Source organism: Anser cygnoides, chromosome 2 (assembly GCF_040182565.1).
Source record: "Anser cygnoides isolate HZ-2024a breed goose chromosome 2, Taihu_goose_T2T_genome, whole genome shotgun sequence".
NCBI lineage: Eukaryota > Metazoa > Chordata > Aves > Anseriformes > Anatidae > Anser > Anser cygnoides.
In genome coordinates this window covers 17,905,306-17,927,729 of record NC_089874.1, presented here as the reverse complement: position 1 = coordinate 17,927,729, position 22,424 = coordinate 17,905,306, and the positions used below count along the sequence as shown (strand labels likewise).

The following is a 22,424-nucleotide window of genomic DNA, read 5'->3' as shown; positions in this document are numbered from 1 at the left end:
CAGCTGGCCCCGAACGCGGGAGGAGGCTGTCTGCCGGGATGTCAGTCGAGCGAAGGGAAGAGGTGGGATGGCTCTGCGGCTACGAGCAAGAGACTGGAAGACGGCAGATTGCAGCAGCTCTATTCCTGGCTCTGCCAGACTTCCTGTGCTGTGCCAAGCCAGTCGCTCCGCTGCTCGGGCCGGCTCCGAGGCCGCCCGCCAGCACCCGCGCCCCGAGCCCACACAGGCAGAGCTCTGCGGGGCTTGTGTACGGGCCGGGCTGCCACCAATACCTGCCCCGAGCGCTGCCAAAAGCAGTGACAAAGATACCTGGGGTTTCTCCGTCAAAGAGCGTCCATCGATGTTTTAATTGCTGGTGAAAATCCAGAAGTGAGTTAGGTATCAATTCCTATGCTTCGGCAAACCCTACTGCTGATTTTAACCATTTGTGCAGACCAATTATATATACGCTTCTTATTGAAGTGTGCTGTGTACACAATTCATTTTTTTTAAAAAAAAACAAAACCCTCCAATCACCTCTAATACTTGTTCATGGGGCACACAATATGGTATTTTTTCTAGCTTTTTTTTTTTTTTGGTCTTTCACATTCAAATGCTTGTTCAAGTCACTCTTCAAGAGCCTGTGTATAATAAACAGGTAGGAAAAAAAATACACCACCAACCTAGATCTCTATGGGAGAACACAAAGAAGTGGAGACAGAAAGATTATGTGAAATTGCCCTCTACCTGGCTTTTCATCATCAAAAGGCAGGAGTTGTGGGGGACAGCAGCAGCTTCCATGGCATTATTCCCTGCTCTAACAAAGTTCCCAATCTCTCCAGAACATGCTTTCCAATATTTGTGGAGATTCAGCTGTGGGTGAAGGCACACCCCCACTTCACAACTGTTTTGAGACAGGAAGCACAGAACCAGCTCTATCAGCTCAAAACCACAGCTCCTGGCAGGTTAACAATCGCTAGCCATCCACGTGAGTTCCTTGCTCTGCAACAAACCCCTTTGGGAAGGACAGTGCCCTTTTTGGTCTGTTCTCCCACGTGCCCGCTGATAGGACATGGGGGAATGGGCTAAAGTTGCAGCAGGGTAGATTTAGGTTGGATATCAGGAAAAACTTCTTTACTGAAAGGGTTGTTAGGCACTGGAATAGGCTGCCCAGGGAAGTGGTTGGGTCACCATCCCTGGAGGTCTTTAAAAGGCATTTAGATTTAGAGGTTAGTGGTATGTTTTAGTGGAGGACTTGTTAGTGTTGGGTGAGAGGTTGGACTCGGTGATCTTGGAGGTCTCTTCCAACCTAGATGACTCTGCATGATTCTGTGTGTATTCAGTCATCCCTGCTCCCCTCATCCTTTCTTCACCAAGATACGATCCCGATAAAGGAACAATAAAGGTACATCTACAGCTCGCTAAAGAGAAGAGATGTTCTACACCATCAACCGAGTACACACACATTTTAATGATTAATTAACACCGGTTGCATTGCTAGCACAAGTTTCCAGACAAAAACCCACCTAAACGGAACCAATGGCTTATTAATTATATTTGAAAACAAGCCAAGAATGCAACAAATCTGCTGATTAGAAGTGGTCTTTAAAATAGAAGACACTTCAAAGGAGAAGTGCTTCAAGTGTACAGCCCTCCTGATTGATGCTGACAGAACAACAGTTGGGATGCGCAGTCATAACGTGTTAACTTTGTGTTCAGTCTTCAAAAAGCACAAAATCAGATAAATGCTTTTGCTTATGCAAAGTCAAAATCCCAACTGTATGCACGGGTTTATTTCAGTACCTGAAATTGGATTTTAGTCATTCTGAATTGCATTTTTGCTGGGTATTCCTCAAGATATGCATGCATGAGTAGGTTCATTTGAAAAACAAGAAAAAATATGCTTATGCAAGCTCCCACATGAGAATTTCAGCATTTTAACGTGGCTGAATGAGTCCTCCTTTTCCTTACTGGAAGCAATGCACTTGTCTAGAATTAAACAAAACATACAAATCTAAATATAATCTTGACTGAAGAAAAGCACAAGGACAGAAAGGAAAAATTAAAAGGCTTCTTCAGTAGTTTGGACTCGCTAAAGAACCACCATGGGAGTAGAACAAAATTGTATGTCAAATGAAAAGCATTTTGTGTGCCAGAAAAAGCAACTTCATAGGAGATGAACATGTGCAATTGCAAAGAGCACTGCAGGTGGCTGAAAAGGAAACCATCTAAAAAAAGCCTATAAAAAAATAAACTCAACAGAACAAGTTTGAACTTTCTGAAAGTTTGTCAGAGGTAAGGAACTGAAAAAGCTGGAATGATGAGCCAGAATGTTCATGCCTAAAGGTAAAAAAAAAAAAAAAAAAAAAAAAAAAAGGTAGACCTCCCCTTCCCTCCCCCCATTTATTTTTAACCTGGCATTTCAAAATTTAAGTGGAAAAAATCATAAAAAGTGACCTAACACAGCCTTAGTTTTAATTACTGTGGTTTATTTTATCACCTCTAACAGCAAAACTAAAAGATTTTCCAAATACAAAAGTATGCTATGTGGTTAAGAGAGTGGATCTACTCTGCATAGCATGATTATTATTTTAATAAAGAAAAACAAAATTCCCACCTAAAATTTATTATTTGTCACATGCATGTACTTGAACGTTTGCTGAATTAATTTTCAGATGTGTACCTTTCCTAAGAACACATGAGAAATGCCAATACCTCGCAAAGTCACCTCCCTTGCCCAAAAAACACAGATGAATTGAGGGCCTATACAGTGTCTAAGATTGAGAGTCCTGGGACAGACTGTTTCCCTAAGACATAAAACAGGTGCAATACAGGTGGAAATGACGTAGAGTATCCTTCAGCCACCTGCCGATGTAGTTTTGATTACAAATCATCCAAGGGACAAGTTATTTCCATACTTCTTTGATCCTACCTCATCTGATGGCAGCGATAACTCGTAACGGGAAAGCTGCTGGTTTTCAGGTGGGTCAGCCCTGCACCAGGAGGAACTCATGAGCAGTAAACAAACAGCCATCAGATGGCTAAAGGCTGCCACATCTTCACCATAAAAAAAAAAAAGATATTTCGTGTATGGTAAGCTGTTTCTTCACCCCTTGAATGTTTATGAGAAGAAGACTGATGTGTATTTTTCAAGGTTGTGTACAAGGCGAGTCCCCAGAGCAAAAACCTTGTCACGACACTGTGAGGTGCTCCTCCAACAGGAGGGTAACCAGCAAGGGCCAGTTTTCTCTCTTAGGCCCAGTGCTGGTGGCTACTGTAAATAAAATGGCAGAAGCAACCCTCAGCCACTATAGATCCCACTTAAAAGCTCTCAATACATTTATTTCGCCCTGTAGTTGACTTCCTACCCGTGCTACTACCTTCGGTGCGTTACTGCAGCAAAAAGCACTTCCATGTCACTTCAACACCAAAACAACGAGCATCTGACAAGCTCTTCATTTTTGTTTTCAAAGACAAATATAGAAAAAGAGTTCAACTCTCTAATCCAGTCTCTCCTTTCTCAATCCCCCTTCTGTAAACAGCTCTCTCCTGGAGGTGTATCAGAAGACAAGCCATATGCTTAAAAGCATCATCAGCTTCACTCAGCTCAAACCTCTTCCAAAATCCCAGTCTCCACAGCACTGTGCATGGGAGCAAATGAAGACATTCTAGCAAAAAAAGGAGAGTTAGCAAAATCCCCTCACGAGTATCATAAGAGAAGGAACTATTTTGGACTGAGTCATAGAGGCTTCTTGCAATTTGGGATAAAAAATCAGAAAACAGACAAGCCAGTCACACGCATGTATGACATTTAGGAGTTTAGAGGGAGGGGGCAGGGCAGAGAGGGAATTACTAAGGCTGCTGCACTTCTCCATTGCCATTGTAATTTACACACGCACAACTGAAAGAGGAAGTTACACGCTCCTGTAGGTGGATTTCCTTCAGTCTCCTACTCTTGGCCGCCACCCATGTGAAATACTGCTGTTGTATCTGCTGGGAACATCCGCGTGGCCTTGGCAGTCCCAGCAGGCAGCACTTACGCCTACTGAGTCACAGCCTTCCCCAGCCAAAATTCTTCCAGGCAAAGCCAGGGCACTCTGGCAGAGGATCCCAGCCTAAGAGTAAACCGTCCCAGCACCTGTCCCCTCCTGCAGGATCACTGCTCAGCTCCAGCCTGCCTACGTGCGCTGATGGCAAGCTGAGAGCAAGTGCCTACCGGCCCTGAAGAAAGTCGTGCGTGTAGGCACGAAGGGTATTGCTACGTCCCCCTGCTGAACATATTATCCCAGCACTGTTACCCGAATTTCATTAGCCAGACTGATCACATACAGGTTCAGAACTAGGTGGTCAGTTAGATATCTGTGCTGTTATTGCCATCAAGATTTAAAGTGACTGCAAATGCTTGCGGAGAAAAAGAATGCCAGCCTTGGGAGATGACACGTCGAAGGCAGTCTGCAGAAGAAGGGCAAAGTCTGTAGTTTTCATGACCTTGGCTCCAGGATAACTGATCCCACGGCTGGGGGCAGGCAGAGAGAACAAAACACTGCCTGGCCCAAGAGGATGGCAGGAAAAAAGCAGATGGGACATGTCTTCAGTGTCACTTGAGGCAACATCAAACACCATGCAGATGCTGGCCAGCGAACTCATCAAAGCAAGCTGAGGAAGGTATATGGGTGTCCTGTCAAGACATTTCTGTTCCTCTGGTGGGTTAGAGGCTGCAGCAGCATTTCAAGAGAAAGCCCCACAACAAGGAGCAGCACTGACTCATGCACAACTGGCCTTTGACCCGGGCAATACCACATAGCTCAGCACACACACAAATTGCTGAGCTCCTGTAACTGCATGGCAAAGCAACTGGGATCAATTCACTGCTACACTTACCTGAACCGGTGGTGGGCAGTGAAATACTTTCCTGAGAGATAAAGGGGTACATCGGGATGCAATTTAATGGACTATAGAGAGACAGCTGTGCAAACTTCAGTGGCCTGCTCCTCCTCATTGTTTTGGTAAATCCTGATCTCCCTGAGGTCAATGTACTTTTTGGATTTAAGTTATGTATATCTATCCAGCATTAGTGTTTACTCCTAGAAGGATATAGCTAGCGTAAACAACAACTACACATTTGTTTTTAAAGCTACCACGATGAAGAAATCTAGGCAAACGAGCAGCAGGGGAAGAGTACACAGAAAAATTACTGAAATCTTTAGTCTAATAAATCTGCAGACTGTTCACAATCTGGTTTTTTTTTTTTTCCCCCCAAGATGTTTGCTTAAGTCATGTAATTGTTTGCAGAACCTCTGCTTTCTAAAAATGCATTTGGGAAAATTCACACCACGTTTTCTTTATTCTGTTCCTACCGATTAGATAAGGCTTTTGAATAATATAGAGCTAGGTGGCCAGTCACTACCCAGCAACAAACAATCAGCAGCATTCTCTTGGTTTTACGTCAGGCAAACCTTTCACATGAAAAACAGCCTTTAAAAAGTTTTGCAGAAAGAAAAAATGTTAGGTATGTTTATTCCAAGTAATACAGCCAGCTCTAATAGAGAGCATCTCCAAAGTTTTTATGCACTGTCTGAAGAACTACACATTTAAGCAGCCCAAAGAAATACAATTTTATAAAGCTCTGAGAGATAACTTCAGCTCTTTGAAAATAAGATGCTACTTGGAGTTATGGCCACATCAAGCTCCTCTTGCTCCCAGGTTTGGGGGTCTAGAAGCAAGAAACAAGCTAAAGGGGAATGAAGCTTGATATTCTCTGCCAGTCATGAGGCATGCTGCACTAACTGATGAATGCTTAAAGCAGCAAAATGCCAAGTGATTTAACTTCAACTTCTCTCAGAAAGAACTTCCAGAAACCATCCCCCATTTCCTGAAGTCCCACTATTTGTTAGCACGCCACAACTTGTACTAAGGAAAAGGAGAAAACACTAACAAAAAGACCACGACCATCCCCAAAAGTTCCTTAGCAGCTTTAGCAGCCAGAGTGGCACCAAACACTATCACTACGGCTGGGGTGCTTCCAAACTGTGATATGTCAAGGACAAGCACTTCTGTGCTCAGTTGTCTTTCTACTTTCAAAGTAAGGCTCTGATGGATATGTCTACAGATCGCATGGATGAATTCACATACCAGAAACAGATATACTTCATTACATCGATTTAGAAGGAGACTAAAACAGTGATATGTAAGTGGTGAGCAGACAATTCACAGCGTGCAAAGGGGAAAATAAAACTAAGGATGGTTTGGCTCCATCAGGTTACAGGCTGATAACCCTGTCAGTGACACATTACGTTGCTGTCTCAACATGAGAGTTAGGGTGTATGAGGAAACCAAACCCAGACGTAGTGGCACAACTAAGAGATTACATAGTTGAGAAAGTCTAATTTGTTTCAGGCTGTTTGATTGCACTTCTCTCTTTACCTTAATGCCCTGAAATTACATGAAGATAGTGAATTTCTGGCTATGACTTGCAGGTTGCACCTCCCAAATGGAGATCGTCCTCAGTCACTTCAGCAACTCATCCATCACCAGCAGGTCAGGAAAACAGTGCCCGGAGCTGCAGCACTGGAGTAACACAATATTGCTACCTGCTCTCAAATGCCATGTTTTACCTGCCAAGATACACATGTAGATCAACTGCATAACTTTAGGTTCTGTTTTTTTGTTGTTGTTGTTTGTAAGAACACACAGGTTTAAATAGCATTTAATTTTTTTCTAATTAAAAGGAACAAACAATTTGCTCGTCCACAAGCTGGCATGTTATTAGGTTAACATGCACTACCTGTCAGCTATTAAGACACCAAAAACATGTATGTTGCTCGAAAACTTCAGCAACACCTCTCCTAGCCTAGTTCAGGAGACAAGCCTTATCTACATAAGCACTCATCTCCTTTAGTCCTGTACTACATCTGGCCATTGCTGCATTTTGCCCAATATTTGTCTTAACAACACATGCAAGGAAATCCTATAAATGCACAACAAAAGATCAGCTTCCCATAGATGACGTTTATCCCCTACCCAGTCAGATAAAGTGTGATTTGTGGTTCGAAGGCTTTTCTCGCCTCCTTACCCAGACTAGTTTTGTTCAAAACCATACCATAAAGAAAAAAATCCCCTAAGACACTGAGCTCAACAGGGAAGTGGAATTTCCTACTAACAAATCAAGCCCCTTGGCCATTATTCAATGCTTCATTGTTCTTATATTTGCAAGAGATGGCTCAATAGACCCCTCCCGAAGCACTGATATGTTCTGTAATTTCCATCAATATCCCTCTAAACTGTAGGGTCCCTATCCTACCTGCTCTCACGTTGTACAGAAGCCTGACAGCTTTTAATCATACCCTTGTTGCTCCTGTTTTTGCCACGTATAGGAGTTCCAGATGGCTTGACAAGATCAGACCTACGCTTGACTTACAAAACATTATTTTCTATTGCAAGCAAAGAACAGAGTAGCAAGTTAGAGAAATCACAAGTTGTGCTTCAGTCTCCATGACACTACACTGAACTGTGCTGATGGATCCCCTGTAAGTAACAGCCATCCCAGGGCAACACATGAGGGAAGAAACAAATGTTTTTAGGCACAAACAGGTGAAACTATAGAACCACTGTACATTAGTATTCATAAAAGAGTTTATTCAGGAAAAAGCCATTCTTATTTAGCAGATTCTCAAAGAGGAAACAAAATAGAAGTTCTGCGATCCTATGCTGCTGCACTACATTCATTTTCATGCCCACATAATGTAATTAGACACAGTTCTTAACGTAACTATTTGCTGGAACTAGAAATGAAGATTAAACTCTCCTCTGCTCTCATGAGATCCCACCTGGAGCGCTGCCTTCAGCTCTGGGCCCCCAGCACAAGGAGGACATGGACATACTAGAACAAGTCCAGAGGAGGGCCACGAGGATGATCAGAGGGCTGGAGCACCTCTCCTGTGAAGGCAGGCTGAGGGAGCTGGGGTTGTTCAGCCTGGAGAAGAGAAGGCTCTGGGGAGACCTTACAGCGGCCTGCCAGTGCCTAAAGGGGCCTACAGGAAAGCTGGGGGGGGACTCTTTGTCAGGGGGTGGAGTGATGGGACAAAGGGGAATGGCTTTAAACTAAAAGATGGGAGATTCAGATCAGATATAAGGAAGAAATTCTTTAGTCGGAGGATGGTGAGGCGCTGGCACAGGCTGCCCAGAGCAGCTGTGGATGCCCCATCCCTGGAGGTGTTCAAGGCCAGGCTGGATGGGGCTTTGGGCAACCTGGTGTGGTGGGAGGTGTCCCTGCCCATGGCAGGGGGTTGGAGCCGCGTGATCTTTAAGGTCCCTTCCAACCAAAACCATTCTATGATTCTATGAAAATAACAGCTTTAACAATCTATTTTTTAAAACTGAAAAAGAGGCAGACATATTTTATGGTGGGTACTTATACACAGCCAGCATTCCAGGTGGAAATGACTGAAAAAGCAAATCATGGCTTCCAGTAGTTGTTACTCAAACCATGTTAGTCTAAAACATATTACTATTTTGCTCAAAAAAGAAAAACCCTGCCTACAGCACAGCTTTTAGCCAAACAAATCTTGGTTTCTGTTTCCTCCCCACTTTCTGTCATGGCACTAGCAACAGGGTCAGTTAAGAATCACAAATATTCTCCAGGGGAATAAATAGTTCGGAAAGAATATAACACATGAGCCTATTTATAATTAGCTGTTTTGCCATAAAGGATGTGAGCACGTACAATTTCACACACGTTGTCTTTCTGTACATTAAATGGAAACTTTTGTGCTCTGCAACTGCCTCCATCGTGCACAAGCTCGTACTGTCCCACTGGTGCTGGAAAGGGATGCTCACCTGGGCCCAGCAGCCACACGACAAGTATTTGTTAAGGTTAACAGTCTGACACACTTCCGCACTCAAGTTACAACACAACAATAGTATCTGTCTCAGCTTTAAAAGAGCAGCTAAGAAGTCACTTGTATACCTCCCATGAACTAGTCTGCAGTGACCAAATTCTTTCCTACGTAACCTGGAAAAGGTACTTTACAAGACATGCACAACTGACACATAAATGGGTCCCTAAAGGCTGCTGGAAAAGAGAAAAAAGCCAAACCAACAGCAGTATAAGGAGTGTCAAAATGTTACCACTGCCTTATAAAATACTCATGTGAACCATTACCTGGTTCTCCATTTACAGATCACCATTAACGAAGTACTTTCATGCCCCCAAAACAAAACCAGCCAGCAGAAAGTGCTAGGCAATTCCTGTCCCGGCTGCAGGAGAAGCCCAGCCACAAGCACCCAGCTCACGGCCCCATGCTGGAGCAGCCAGCAGACTGGGAGGGCCAGTTTCAGTGACACCATACAACCGAGATGCCAGCTCTGCAGTACAGCATCTCGTACCTACCTTCCCCCTCCCTTTCCCCAAATATAGTTAGCTTAAGGGTAACACTACCCAGCCAACAACAAAGATAGCTGTGCTGGATGGCACAGATATGGTGAGCAACTTAACGCTTTGGCAGCTGGTTACCCGCTGCTGCATCTTACCCCCACCTCTTCCTCCATTGCCTTCCTCCTTCGCCCTTGTGCTAGTAAAGCATTGGCAGAGGTGAGAAAACCCTAATAATACAACATGAAACAAGAGCTCTTTAAACAAACGGTCTTTACGTGAATAGACCTGAAGTAGAAAGAAAATTAATTTTGGCCAACAATCTAATCAGATGCATCTGAAGGGGAAAAAAAGCCAGACTCCTGAAGTCTAATATATGACTTCACAGGAGGTTAGTGACACATTTCATTTATGTGATATATCTACCAGATATGAGAGGTTTTCATTAAAAAAAGATTGCACAAACATCTTTGATTCGTTTGTTGTACAAAGTCATCAGAAGGAGCCTTCCAGACTAACGTCCACAGTCCTGGGATTTTCGCTTTGATTTCAGAAAGCAAGAGGCTGCATCCGGCCTCTTAATTCAGTATCCAAAGCTTATGGCCAAAACCCCATAGAGCAGAAAAGAGGCTTTAATGGTCTAAAAGAAACTGGAAATGATCTGTTCAGACTGCCCTTCTACCAGAGTGTGGATTAACAATGAGCCTATGACAGATTTCACTACAGTGAACAGCTATTACAGTTAGCTATTCCCAAAAAGCACCTTCAAACCCAGTACTCACAAAAAAGGTGGGAATAAAGAATGACAGGAAACAGAAGTTTCTGACTCAATTTCTTCTCTATCAAAGCAGCTGCCCTAGAGGAGTCACTGTGGTAGTCACTTGGTCATCACAGAAAGGGTTACGGTTGGTCTTTTGCAGGCAGACACAAAAATAAAACATTCCCATGACAGTTAACTCATCAGGAGTTAGACAGATCGTGTGTGTGTTCATTTGTGGTCATGAAGAGGAGAATTTCCCAACAGAACAGCTGACAGGGCAAGCCTCACGTGTTACATTACCTTCTAAGCAATTCATACAGAATGTGTAGAAGCCGATATGAAGGAAGTTAACAATTTTCATAAGGAGACAGATAACCAGAGCAAGCACAATACAACTTCTGAGCTGAAGCAGCTTCTGGGAGCCTTGGCCTCTATCACAGAGAGTACAGGAAGAACAGGATGTGAAGCAAAGGCCACAGAGATAACTGTCAGCACTTTATTAGGAAAGCAAATGCCACCCAAGGCAAGGTTAATTTAAACAAAGGGGGCAAGTTTCTTCACCATATTAGGAATATTTGTGTCTGCTCACAAGCAAAGGAAGTGCAAGAAAAGCAGAAAGATGCCGTTATCTTTCCAAGGTATACATCAGATAATACTCTTGTTCCTGCAAAAACAGCACTTCCTCATGCACTTCTGGATGCATGGAAAGGAAAGCTTGTACAGAAGTGGAGCTTGCTAGGATTTGTAGACAGGGAGGGGCGTTTCCTCCCTGACTTAACTGCCTCCACCTTCCCCCTTTGCCATTTGGCTGCTATTGCTTTTGATGTGCCCTGCAAGGGCACAAGGTCAGATTTTAGGGTTCGTCCAGCTACTGAAGCGTAGCACTGAAATGAGTCACACCAGAGGGTAACTTGTCTTCCCAAGTTCACGGCAGAACCTGCCAAGCTGCAGCTTACAGCTAAGGCTCCTTTTTACACTGTCACTGCCAAGAGAAACTAACTACAACGATGACAGAGGCAGACTCAAGTATTTGTTGGCCACCGTTGTGTCACTGCTTTGCTTCCTCTTTGTCAGACTAAAGAAGCACAACTCCTTCAATCTCTCCCTGTAGGCTTCAGGCCCCTGACAACCTCAGTAGCTCTCTGCTGGACTCCCTCCAGTTTCCCTACATCTCTCTTGAACAAGGCAGGAGTGACAAAACTCTGGACACAGCATTCCAGGTGACAGCCACATCACTGCTGAGCTGATGACAACCTTGTTCAGATGGCCTTGCAGCACTGGCTCACGCTCAGCATGGCATCCACTGAACACCAGCACCTTTGCAGGACTGTGGCTCAGTCTTTTCCCAGCCTGCACAAACACATGGGGTTACTCCACCTTGGGTACACGGCCCTGCACCTCACCAGCTTTCCTGCGTTTTTTGCTGGCTCCATCCTCAAGTATCTCAAGGCTCCTCTGCCCTGATGCTCAGCCATTCAGCATATGAACCAACTTTCCTAGTTTAGAGTTATCCCCAGATTTGCTGAGGACTTGCTTTATGTTCAGAGTGGTCTCTAAAGAGTATTCTGAACAATGTTAGTAGCATTCAACCATTTTTTTTTTTTTTTAATCTGGCTAATTTTCTTCCCACTTAATAGTCATTGTCCAGCCCTGGTGTCCTTCATGTCAGAGAAGATCAGAGTTTTACATATCCTGTTCCTTTTAAAGAGGCAACTTTAGGGTGAAACACCTGAAGTTGTTCCTTGGAATCATTAGGTGGAACTGAAGAGTACCATCCATAGGAGTACCAAGAGTACTTGAGTAACTCATGCTTGTCCCCAGGCATGGCCATCCACAGTCATCAGCAGATGGTTTGTCATGTTTTCTATCCTCTTTCTGCTTGGTTTTCAAACGTGAATTTGAACTGTGCTGTGATCCTATGCCACAACCCATGAATGCAGTATCGCATTAATCCAAGACAGACACACTCAGAGAAAGCTCCTCCCCATAAACTAAAACATAAGGAGTCACCACTGTATGTACACTACCTTATGCCTCTTTAAATATCAAAGACCTGCTGACCACTTAACAGCTATTATCCTCTTTTTTCCTGGCATCGAAGACCAGCCAGCCTGCTCAACTTGCTGCTGCTTAAAAGTTCAGCCCTCCAAGCCCCAGAGCATCGCTGGCAGAGCTTCCCTGAAGCCTGATTCACAGGAGTCCTGTGTGGTTACCTACCGAATGGAAAATGCCCCACTCTGCGGGGATAGGAGTGGTGTGTACATGTCAAACAACACACTCTACAACAGTAAGATGCAGAAGTCTGACAAAAGATCTGTGTATGCCATTATTGCCACTGATTTTAGCCAGACAACCATGCTGTACAAAATGCATTTGGCTTTCTGCTTGCCAGAGTTGTGTGAACCTGCTTGTGTTGAGTTACACGTGCAATGGATTAGATGTGGGGGTGATAGGCAAGATCCTTCTAAACCAATTCAGTAATTTTCTGCTTCTAAAGCTTTAGTGGTAACAAAAGATGCACGTATATTTTCTTACTGAGAATTATGCTTTCAGAACACTTTTCTGTAATAGCCCTTATTTTGCACTAGAGAACAGCTTCAGATGCAGAAGGGAATCTTAACACTGAACATTTTAAGGGGTGCGGTGTTTCCTGGTGCAAAACATTTCTTAAAAAGGAGTCTATTCCTTTCTTCGTGATTCAACAGGCATGGGCTTAAATACTGAGCTATTTAAAAAACTATTTATGACCAGGAAAAAAAAAATAGTTGCTACACCCAGGACTGCAGCTGCTCAGACATAAACATTTGTGAGAGCTGATCAGTTACATTTTTCAGTTTGGACACAGTAAACAAGGATGTCCCTGTCAACATCTCTCTCCTCTGACAACTCTGGCTCTGTCACATCTTCACTTTCCTCAAGTTTGTGGAAATGAAGCAGCAAAAATGTATCTCATAGTATGTTTCCTAAGTTAGCTCTTGTTCCTGGGGGGAGGAAAGGCATGAGGGAGCGGGGAGATGAGAGAACCACCAAGAAACCTAAGCCAGAAGAGCAAAGAAGTGTAGGCCCAACTTCCTAGAGGGGCAGTTCTCCCTGTCAAATGTTTATAAAGAGCTCCCATGTGAAAGCTATGAAGAGATGAACTGCTGACTTCTCTGCTAAATGACAAATTTTTAGAATAAAGGGGAAGATACTACAGGATTTATTCATTTATTAAAGAATTCACTCATGGGCTTAGGGACCCATGCAGGAATGACACAAATGAACAACAGTGTGAACAGCAGACTAGAATTTCATTTAATAGCATCAACTTCAGAGTACAAGTACAGCGTTTACGATATCAGCAAGGAACATGAGAAAATGCTTCATTTATTCACTGAACTGGCAAACACCTTCAGTGTCATATACTAAATGTTAAGGTCTTCCTTCTTGTCCCACCTCGATGTCCAAGGTCCTTCCCGCTGCCGGCTGACCCCCAGCAACTCTTTTGTTCTATCATTGTCCAGTCTATGCATTCATCCATCTTCCCTAAAATCACTATAAAAGAAAACAGTACCTGTTCCAGACACCTCACATTTCAGATACTACAAAGAAAGCTAAACACTTAGCTACTGCCGTTCAGTCCTCAAGGAAAGTTTCCTTTGGGTCGCTGCAGCTGAAGAGAAACAGCTCCTCCCTAACTGAACCACTGCTCTGCTAAACCCCAGCATTTGTGGGTGCACAAGTCATGTGGGGCTCAAGCCTTTCCCCTGCTGCCTTTTTACACCAGCTTCCCATAGGGAAAGTTCAGAGGCCACACCACAACAGCACATCACTCAGGCTGGCTCTATCTTTGTATCCTACATCAAAACTAGCTGAACTCCTACTTAAAGTTTCCTCCTTAAGTATGTATTTGCCTTGAGAACAGTCAAACTAAAGCACCAAAGAGGAACTGGCAGAAATACACAGTGTAACTGACTGCAGCAGAAAGCTTGTAGTACAGAGTCCTAGAGATTATATATAATGTAATACCTTTAGTATATTCTTCAAGTTCAAGATGGTCCAAAGTATCGACTTGCTATCGTTTTCCCCAAAATCTTACCTAACAGGTTCTGTTATACCAAAAGGGTTTTCAAACTTCACAACAGCAATCAAGTCTCTGTTCTGCCGTATCAGAACAGCTTGGAAAGGTCAAAGTCAGTAGCAAGGGTTTAAGCCAAAGAGCTGGGCTGTACGTGCACAGCTCTGTATCATGGGTGTAGTAAATAATTATGTTGCAGGCCACCTCAGACTGCCACATTACAGCTGACAGTCAACTATGACTGCAGAAAATAGAGATGCAGCTGAGGCAGCTGAGTTGGCTTTCATGTAGCAGCCAGAGTAGAAGCCCTTCCCGGAGCTGTTCACTGTCTGTGTTCAGAGCAGTGCTCCCTCACCCCACTGTGATTACTCATATGAAGCCTCTGCTTGCTCTCAACACACAAAAGGAGTTGAATTCATTTTTTCCTATAAAAGCAAGCAACTTTTCCATCTGCACGGTTAAGTTCCAGTAGCCAGAACAGAGCGCACCTCCCCATTTAACTTTTCATGAGTGCTTTTTCCGCTGAAGAAGGCACATAGCTAGGAAAAATGTTGAGTGGCTACTAATCAAGATTAGCTGTCCAGTCACTTAGCCTAGAGTCATTCTGGAAAGCATGCACAGAGAACTGAAATAGCGTGTCAGTACTGTGTGACGGAGGTGCAAGGGAACAGAAACTGCCCTTCCAGGGTATTTGTTACCAGAAAGGTTTTAAATCAAATTGAACCTTATCCCACACGTATCTGCTCTGTATTGCAAAACCCTAAACTGAGTTAATTGACAGACAGTGCCTTAAATCTATGTTTCTAGGCAATATTTCTGCATTGAAGAATTCTGTTTTGAGAATATGGTCATCCTCATGCTTTAGTGGTATAGAACTATTCATGACTGATACAAACATGGGAAAAGATGCTCTGGAAACTCAGAGAATATAGAAAGTCTATCAAGAGACTGCACAGCAAGTTAAAGATATGCAGTTTAAGCATTTGATCAAGTACATTTGAAAGCAAACAGCTGAGCTAGTACATATTATCCATATCTAGTTTAGTTCTACAAAATTGTTCAGCAGAATTTCATTTATTAGCAAGGATTACTTTCAGGAAGGACCAACCAGCGACAGAAACTACAAGTGACCTTGCTAAACACTGCTCAAAAGCTCTACAAAGCACTGATTGTTCCCAGTCTTTAGCAAACAGTTCATGTATCAGGTGACCCAATAGCTTTCAGCATAGTGCCTTCGGTTCAAGCAGCAAACAGGACAGAGGGTTAACAGCTTTTGTGCTAGTATCAAACATTTGGGGCTTTTTCCATGGTTAGTCATATCAGCGGGACAATGAGGATTTTTAACAGTAACTGCCTCACACACTGAAGCTCTGAAATGCCTAAGAAAAGATGTGTTCAGTACAACAGGACACGCAATGGCCTGCCGCCTCAGTCCTTTATGCAGTCACTTCTTTGGAGGTTGTCATAATCCGAGCACCAGGAAATCTCTGACTACTACTTGACAGAGCACCAAACTCATCTCCAGCAATTGTACTTCATCCTACTTCACTGTTTTGGTGGCAACTACTTTTTAAATACTTGATGCTGCTTTTAACTCATGTAGTTCTTCACACACACAAAGTCGACAAGTGTTTTAGAAAGGTTTGTTACTAGGAAGGCCCGTCCTCACACACTGGAATCTCCTCCCCGCTGACACACTTTCAGGGGGAACCACCGAGCTGCCATTTCACAAAGTTTTTGGAAACCATAATAACTCTAAGAACAGTAAACAGAGGTTAGCAGGGCCTACAGGGATAAGGACAGCAGAGGCCATGAGAAGCATTTTCTTTCAAGTTCATGCAGTTTGGTCTAAGATGTACCACTAGCACAGTATTGGCTGACCGACAAAGGTTTTAAAATCACTGACCGCACTGAAGAACATTTTCATCTGAATCCTCTGAATTCCTTTCCTTCAAAAATAGAATGCTTTTCCTTACCCCTTCCTCAACTGCAGCTTCTGATTCTGGAAGCTTAATTATTAACTCCAGCTTTAAGCCAAATATAGTCCTAGTGCTTTTTGGTAAAGGATCTGTTTTATTTCAGTCATGACCTCCATCACAAAGTGGCTTTTATAAATATTAAAAGAAGAAAGTCTTACCATTTTCAGTCGCATTACTCAGAGAATTCAAAGAAGACAATGTAAACTATCCAGCTCTCAATAATACAGGAGGCAAGATAATGCCTTTATTAAAAAAGATTACCTGGGAGATATGGTTGATTGAGGACTCCATCCTCCGTAGCTGGGATGCCTGGATGTCCAGCAGTTGTAATACATTGTTGGCCAGTGCATTGATCTGATAAGCAACACTGGCTAGAGATTGAGTTGTGTAGGCTTTGGTCTCTTCTAACGCTTTCCTTTTATCTGGAGCCTGTAAGGCAAAAGAACAAGATGTTTGCTTAAGGCCAGGAAAAGGGTGGGGGTTGGGGGAAGAAAGGACAGGAACAAAAAAAATACAACCTATATTTAGAAGAATCTGTAATCAAGAAGATCTGACTGTGCAGTCAGACAAAGCACTCTATATGCATCTACACTAAAAAAAATCTCAATAATAAAGAGCAGGTAAAGAATTTGAAAAATATTTAACCATAACATTACATGCCAAGAAACAACTCATTCAGGAGAAAAAAATAACACTGTCGTGATTTGTTGGAGCTGTGTTTCTGAAGCCTGCCCATCCTTCGTTTCCAGAAAAATCTGCAATTCCCCAGGAACACTGAAGCGTAGCTTTCGCCATCCCTTATGAGATCACATAACCCAAGCCACTTAAATACAGAAAATATTTTCCCACAGTCGGGTATCCCCTGCTGCACACACTGCCTGCAAAGCCACCCCTCCGGCTGCGCTGTGCTGGCTGCTGCTCTTGCAGCCCGGGAGCAGGGCGAGCAGAGCATCAGGAGGGCGCGCAGGGGGCTCCTGGATGTAGCAGCACTTCTGACACTGCCCCTCCTCGTGCAAAAGCTTAATGAACATTCCTGGATGGCTGGGAGCTTGCTGCTGCCCTCACTTGCTCAGATACCAATAATGTGCAGCAGCAGGCACGAAGAGAAGAGCTGGAAAATTCCCCCCACATTAAGTGGGTCACTGTCCATGACCAGCAGCTGTCTGTGCCTTGAATCTCATGGCCCAAGCTTTCTCACGGGCAGAACAGGAGGAACCAACGCCACCTCCCCCTGCAAAGTACACAAACCCCACTCCAAAGCGCTCTGTGCATCACAGTTCGGGAGGTGGGCACTTCATCTACTACCCAGCTTGCAAGCTGCAGCTACCCAGAACTCTTTCCTCCCTTGGGAGGAAACGTGCTGGGCATGAGGAAGGACTCTCAGGTGATGACTCAGTACTAGCATAGTTTCTGCTGCATTTTATTTATTTGCAGTGTAGCCAGCATCAGCAACCGAAAGGAAAGGTTCATGTTAATAGTCTCTTCCAACTAGACTTCTATTTTTATTGTTGATTCCTTTCAACAATGTTGCAGGCAACCGTATGCATCACAATATCAAGCACAAACTCAGCAAACAAAGTTTGCATTCAAGTGAATCCTGTGCCTCCTGACTTCCACGCACTTAGCACCCATTCTTGAACCCTGCCTCTGACTTCACCTCAATATTTTAGAATCAGAGTATCCAAGTTGGAAGGGACCCACAAGGATCATCGAGTCCAACTCCTGGATCCCCAAAGGACAACCCCAAAAAAAATAAAAAAAAAATCAGACCATGTGTCTGAGAGCGTTGTCCAAACGCTTCATGAACTCTGGCAGGCTCGGTGCCAGAGTTCAGTTAAATTTTAGTTTAACATCCACAAGTATTTAATAATCATACCCCTTATTTAAAGGGCTGATAAGGCATCCTTGTCTCTCGCTTTAAGGAGAGAGAACTGGGAGGTAAATGGCTTGGATACATTACAAAGTTGCAGCATGGTAGACCTACTGCAACCCAAGCTATGTTATGCTACCTTTTAATTAAAGATGATTTTTAAACAGGAGTGAATCCCGCCCCCCAAACCTGGAAATTTGTTTATATTCATGATTAATGTTCCTAGCAGTGCTTTGACACGCACTAGAACACCAAGTTAAAGCCACCCTTCAAACAGACTCACATACAGATGCCTTCTACAATGAGAAGCAAGCAGCAAAGTTTATTGCCATCTGTTACCAAAAGGTAAAATAGCATTGCATGCACTAAGACCATGCCAGGCAAAAAAAACAAATAGTATTTCTGAATGCAAACAAAGCTACCTTTTTAAGGCAGCTTAAAAGAATGTTGATGTTTCTAGATGTCAGAAAACTTTATTAGCAGTCACTTACTTTAGAAAACAAACTTCCATGGTGAAGGACTTGTTAACTATGACAGGCTCAAGAAGCAAGCTTCCCTAGCCACCCTGGTTCTCCAAAGAGGCATTTTAAACTTCGAATCACCAGCAGCAACTTTAAAAGAAAAAAACAACAACCACACTGTCCTATCAGGTTGAAGCCTAAAGAAAACAGCAGGTGATTTATTCCTGAACTATGGTGAAAAAGCAGGTAGGAGTCTGAGATATCTAAAAGGGAAGTTTTACTGAACTAGACATAGCCAATAAGAAGCCAGTCACCATAATTCTAACTTTATATTCGTTGAAGCATAGATGTAAAGCCTTTACTCAAGTATTTTATTACCAAGTTTTAAGCAAAGAACTTCAGACTAAACACTAACTTATTACGAAGCCACGGTACCCAATTACTGAGCATTCTCAAATGAGAAAACTCCAATGTATAAAAAGTTTATTTTCTTCTCTCATGATTTATTGATCAAATGCCTCGCCCTTATTTGCCTAAGCACCTAAAGTTTCGGTTATTTGCCCAAATGACTGGTTTGGCAACCAGATTAGATGCAGAGTATTTCGTGTCCTAGCAGAACTACTTTGAAATATTTTCAAGCCCTGCAGATAATGCAGGCAGTTTCACTGTGCAGTTTCCATAACAGTTTAGGCTAAAACTAGCTTGACATCCAGTCTTCTGCACTGCTTAATTAGGACTGTCGGTACCTGCAAGATACAAGCTAAGAGCTTCATAGGGTGCAAAAATCAGGAGTGGAGAGAGAAAAACCAAGAGCAGCAGCAGGAGGGAGCAGGGATTTCTGATGTTCTTCAGCTTATTTTCATCTGTCTCTAAACAAAAACTAGAAGTGGTATGGATCATAATGCATGTTTACAATCTTCATATACTTTAGTACAATACATGAGCACCAGTTAACCATTCAGAGACGACAACACGTTGTCAACCGACTGGTACTCCTGACAGCACAGAATTACTTTATGATTTTGTATTAAGAACTTTAAAGACAGTGTTGTTTCCCCCGTAGTTCTGGGTATAAGCAGAAATTTTAGCATTGTTTAGTAGCAAATTGAATATTCTTTAAATCAAGAACATCACAGCTTTTGAAGTTTCCCCTGTAAAAGGCTCCCACTTGTATCTCCAGCATATCCTCAATCGTGATATTAGTATTGCAAAATTGCAGTTTGAAATTGCTTTCACATAACTGGGTTTAATATTGAAACAAAGAAAGTTTCTCCTACAATCCAAGTGAATACACAGAGACAGTTGGACCAGCATGGCATTCCACACTGCACATCGTATATTTTTTGTCAAATCCAAACTTGTATCATAGTACTTCCTAAAAAAAGTTAATTACTGTGTTCAAGTCAAAATTGACTCTGCACCCAAGCAAACTGCCGCTTGTCTACTGATTCCTCAGTTCAGCAACACTTCAGTGTCAAATGATGACGAATCTGTCCAGTCAGTCAGTAACTAACCTTTACAGGTTGCATTGTCAGCCAATTCTACCCCCCAAAGCACCACTCACACAGGCACCTCCCCAAAACAGCGTCTGCATATACAAACCACCCGCCCTCCCAACTCTCTCACTCCCAGCTCATTCCCACCATTTTCTAGTTCATACAGCACGCAGCCAACTACTTGTATCAGCTTCCTCCAAAATCACGTCAGTTCACACTACAGAGCATCTCTGGAAGCCAGGCATTATATTGCAAGCACACCGGTCCATATCCTCTGTGCCTTTTCTCCAGCCTCTGTTTCTCCCCTTTCCACTTCAGGCCTATTTACTGTTCTGGAATTCCCTGCAAGATGCCCCACCAGAAAAGCAGGCTCCATTTGCCAAAGGTCAGACAGCAGCTCATCAGGTCGCCCTAAGACAAGCCGCCCTGCCAGGAACAAATTACTTTGCCTCCTGAGTGTGTGGCATGCATTATTCCACATTTTTCATCAACTGTTGGAATAAGTGCAACCTCAATTATAGAAAAAAATCCATCCATGAAAAACTACTAATAGAGCACTGCCCTAGAGCAGCCCAATGATCATTGAACTAAATAGAGCTGTTACTTATTCAGCGCCCAATATCCTTTCAGATGCTTAGCATTCTGTTCAAGGGCCTGATCACTGCAACCAAGCTCCAGGAATCATTTATAGTCACTTTGCTGTGCCTTTACTGCTCTTGCTCAGGATACACTTAATGAATTCAGCAGTGTGGTACGTTTGTTTTTGCTTCAAGGTAAGCACAAGATAATTGTTCCGTTTTGCATCTTGGCCGCCTGATTAAAAGAAAAATCAATGTTACTATGATCAGTTGCCACATGGGTTTAGCAGTCTCTGTCACCTATCAGTATTCACAGAATACAACTATGCCATTCAACAAAGTTGTCAATACACCCATTTGTACTCCCTTTTGTTCGTATCATTAATCTAACTTTCAAGTTTATAGAACATACACTTCCTGGTAAGACAGGTCCCAATGGTTGAGGTTTCAAAATTCTGGTCCTGACAGAGTCTAGAATGAACTTTTACCAAAAACAAACAGCCAAAACTTTCACCTTAAGCTAGCTATAACCTACAGCACCTCATTTCTTCCAGTCGATTAGAAATAGTTCTGTAGAATGGTGAAGACGTGTATCCAAGTAGTGACTTGGAGACTTGTTATCAGTACTTAACCTCCCTGAGAGCCAGCTGGTGCCACTCAAAGATAGAAGTTCCTGAACAGTGGCTTCCCCACTCAGAAAACAGGATCACTTATAAACCTACCTAAAGCAAGAGCTAGTGACATTACATGGATCTTTCAGAGGCAGCTATGAGCTTAACATTGCTGCTTCACTGATCTGAAAAGGCTTTTAATAACTCAAAGCTGGACTAGTCTTAAGGGCTTTTTTTTTTTTTTCCTTCTGATTGCTATTGGCAAAAGGTTTGGACATTTCTAAACTATGCACAACATATGTTCAGCTTTGACCAAATATTCTGCATTCAAGCTGCAGTAATGTCTCAAATATTTAAGTACGCCAAGTACACTAGATAAAGTTTCTGTTTAAATCCAGGAGTCGCTGTAAATACAGATTCCCTCTTACCTATAGCTCACGAAGGTTGCTTATAAAACACTAACATGATGTATTGTGAGAGACTTTTCAGGCTGTCATTGACAGTTATTACAACAGATCAGTTACAAGTAAGAGAAGAAAGCCTAACTGGCAAGTCCCAGCAGCAGGTGCCATGAAGTTGGATGTTCTGGAGAACTTTCAGGAGCCAGCAACTTAGCTGGAAGCCACCCAAGGAAATCAGAACAGACCGTGGTTTTTACTAGAAGCTGCTCATTGGGGAGCATTCAAGGTTTCTCTCGTCACAGGTATAGCCTTAGGGGATATACATCATTCCAGAGTGGCAGTGGATACTAAGGCTTCAAAATTTACAAGTAGGTGTTGCTTATAGTCTTTACATACATCATCCAGATAAGGAATAGAGTAGAAACCAGGTGTGTCAATGCCTCCTGGAACAGCCTTACTTGATGTATGTCATGAGCACATGATCTACAACACATTATGCTAAGACATACTTCAATGGGACGGTGCACTAAGTACTTCCCAATATCCACAGAGTTATGCTAGGCCTGGTATTTATCTGCCAAGAGTTACAGATGGTTCCTCATCAATCAGCACCTCAATTCCCTCACTGGAAAATGGAGCAAGCCACCAGGAGATTTGGTTGAGAAGTTTAAGCTCAACCTTTGCCCAATATACTAGCATGAGACATCCCATAACACCCCAGGTAAGACTTCAGAGGGTTATCAGTACACTTTGTCTCCTGTCCGTCTTCAACATAGTTAGCCTCAGACCTTCCATGTTCTTGTTACTAGAACCACCTGCTTTGCCACTCTTATCATTGCTACCATCAGTAAAAACAATTGTG

The 22,424-nt window shown here is 43.0% G+C and overlaps 1 protein-coding gene across 14 annotated transcripts in view; it reads right to left on the bottom strand.

Annotated features, from left to right (window-relative positions):
- ABI1 (abl interactor 1) overlaps positions 1-22,424 on the bottom strand; it is an 80,173-nt gene that overhangs the window by 40,055 nt on the left and 17,694 nt on the right. For all 14 annotated transcript variants that reach the window (XM_048048485.2, XM_048048480.2, XM_048048477.2 and 11 more), the window contains exon 2: positions 16,407-16,574. In XM_048048485.2, coding sequence (XP_047904442.1) covers positions 16,407-16,574 — 168 coding nt within the window. The remainder of the gene's footprint in view (positions 1-16,406; positions 16,575-22,424) is intronic.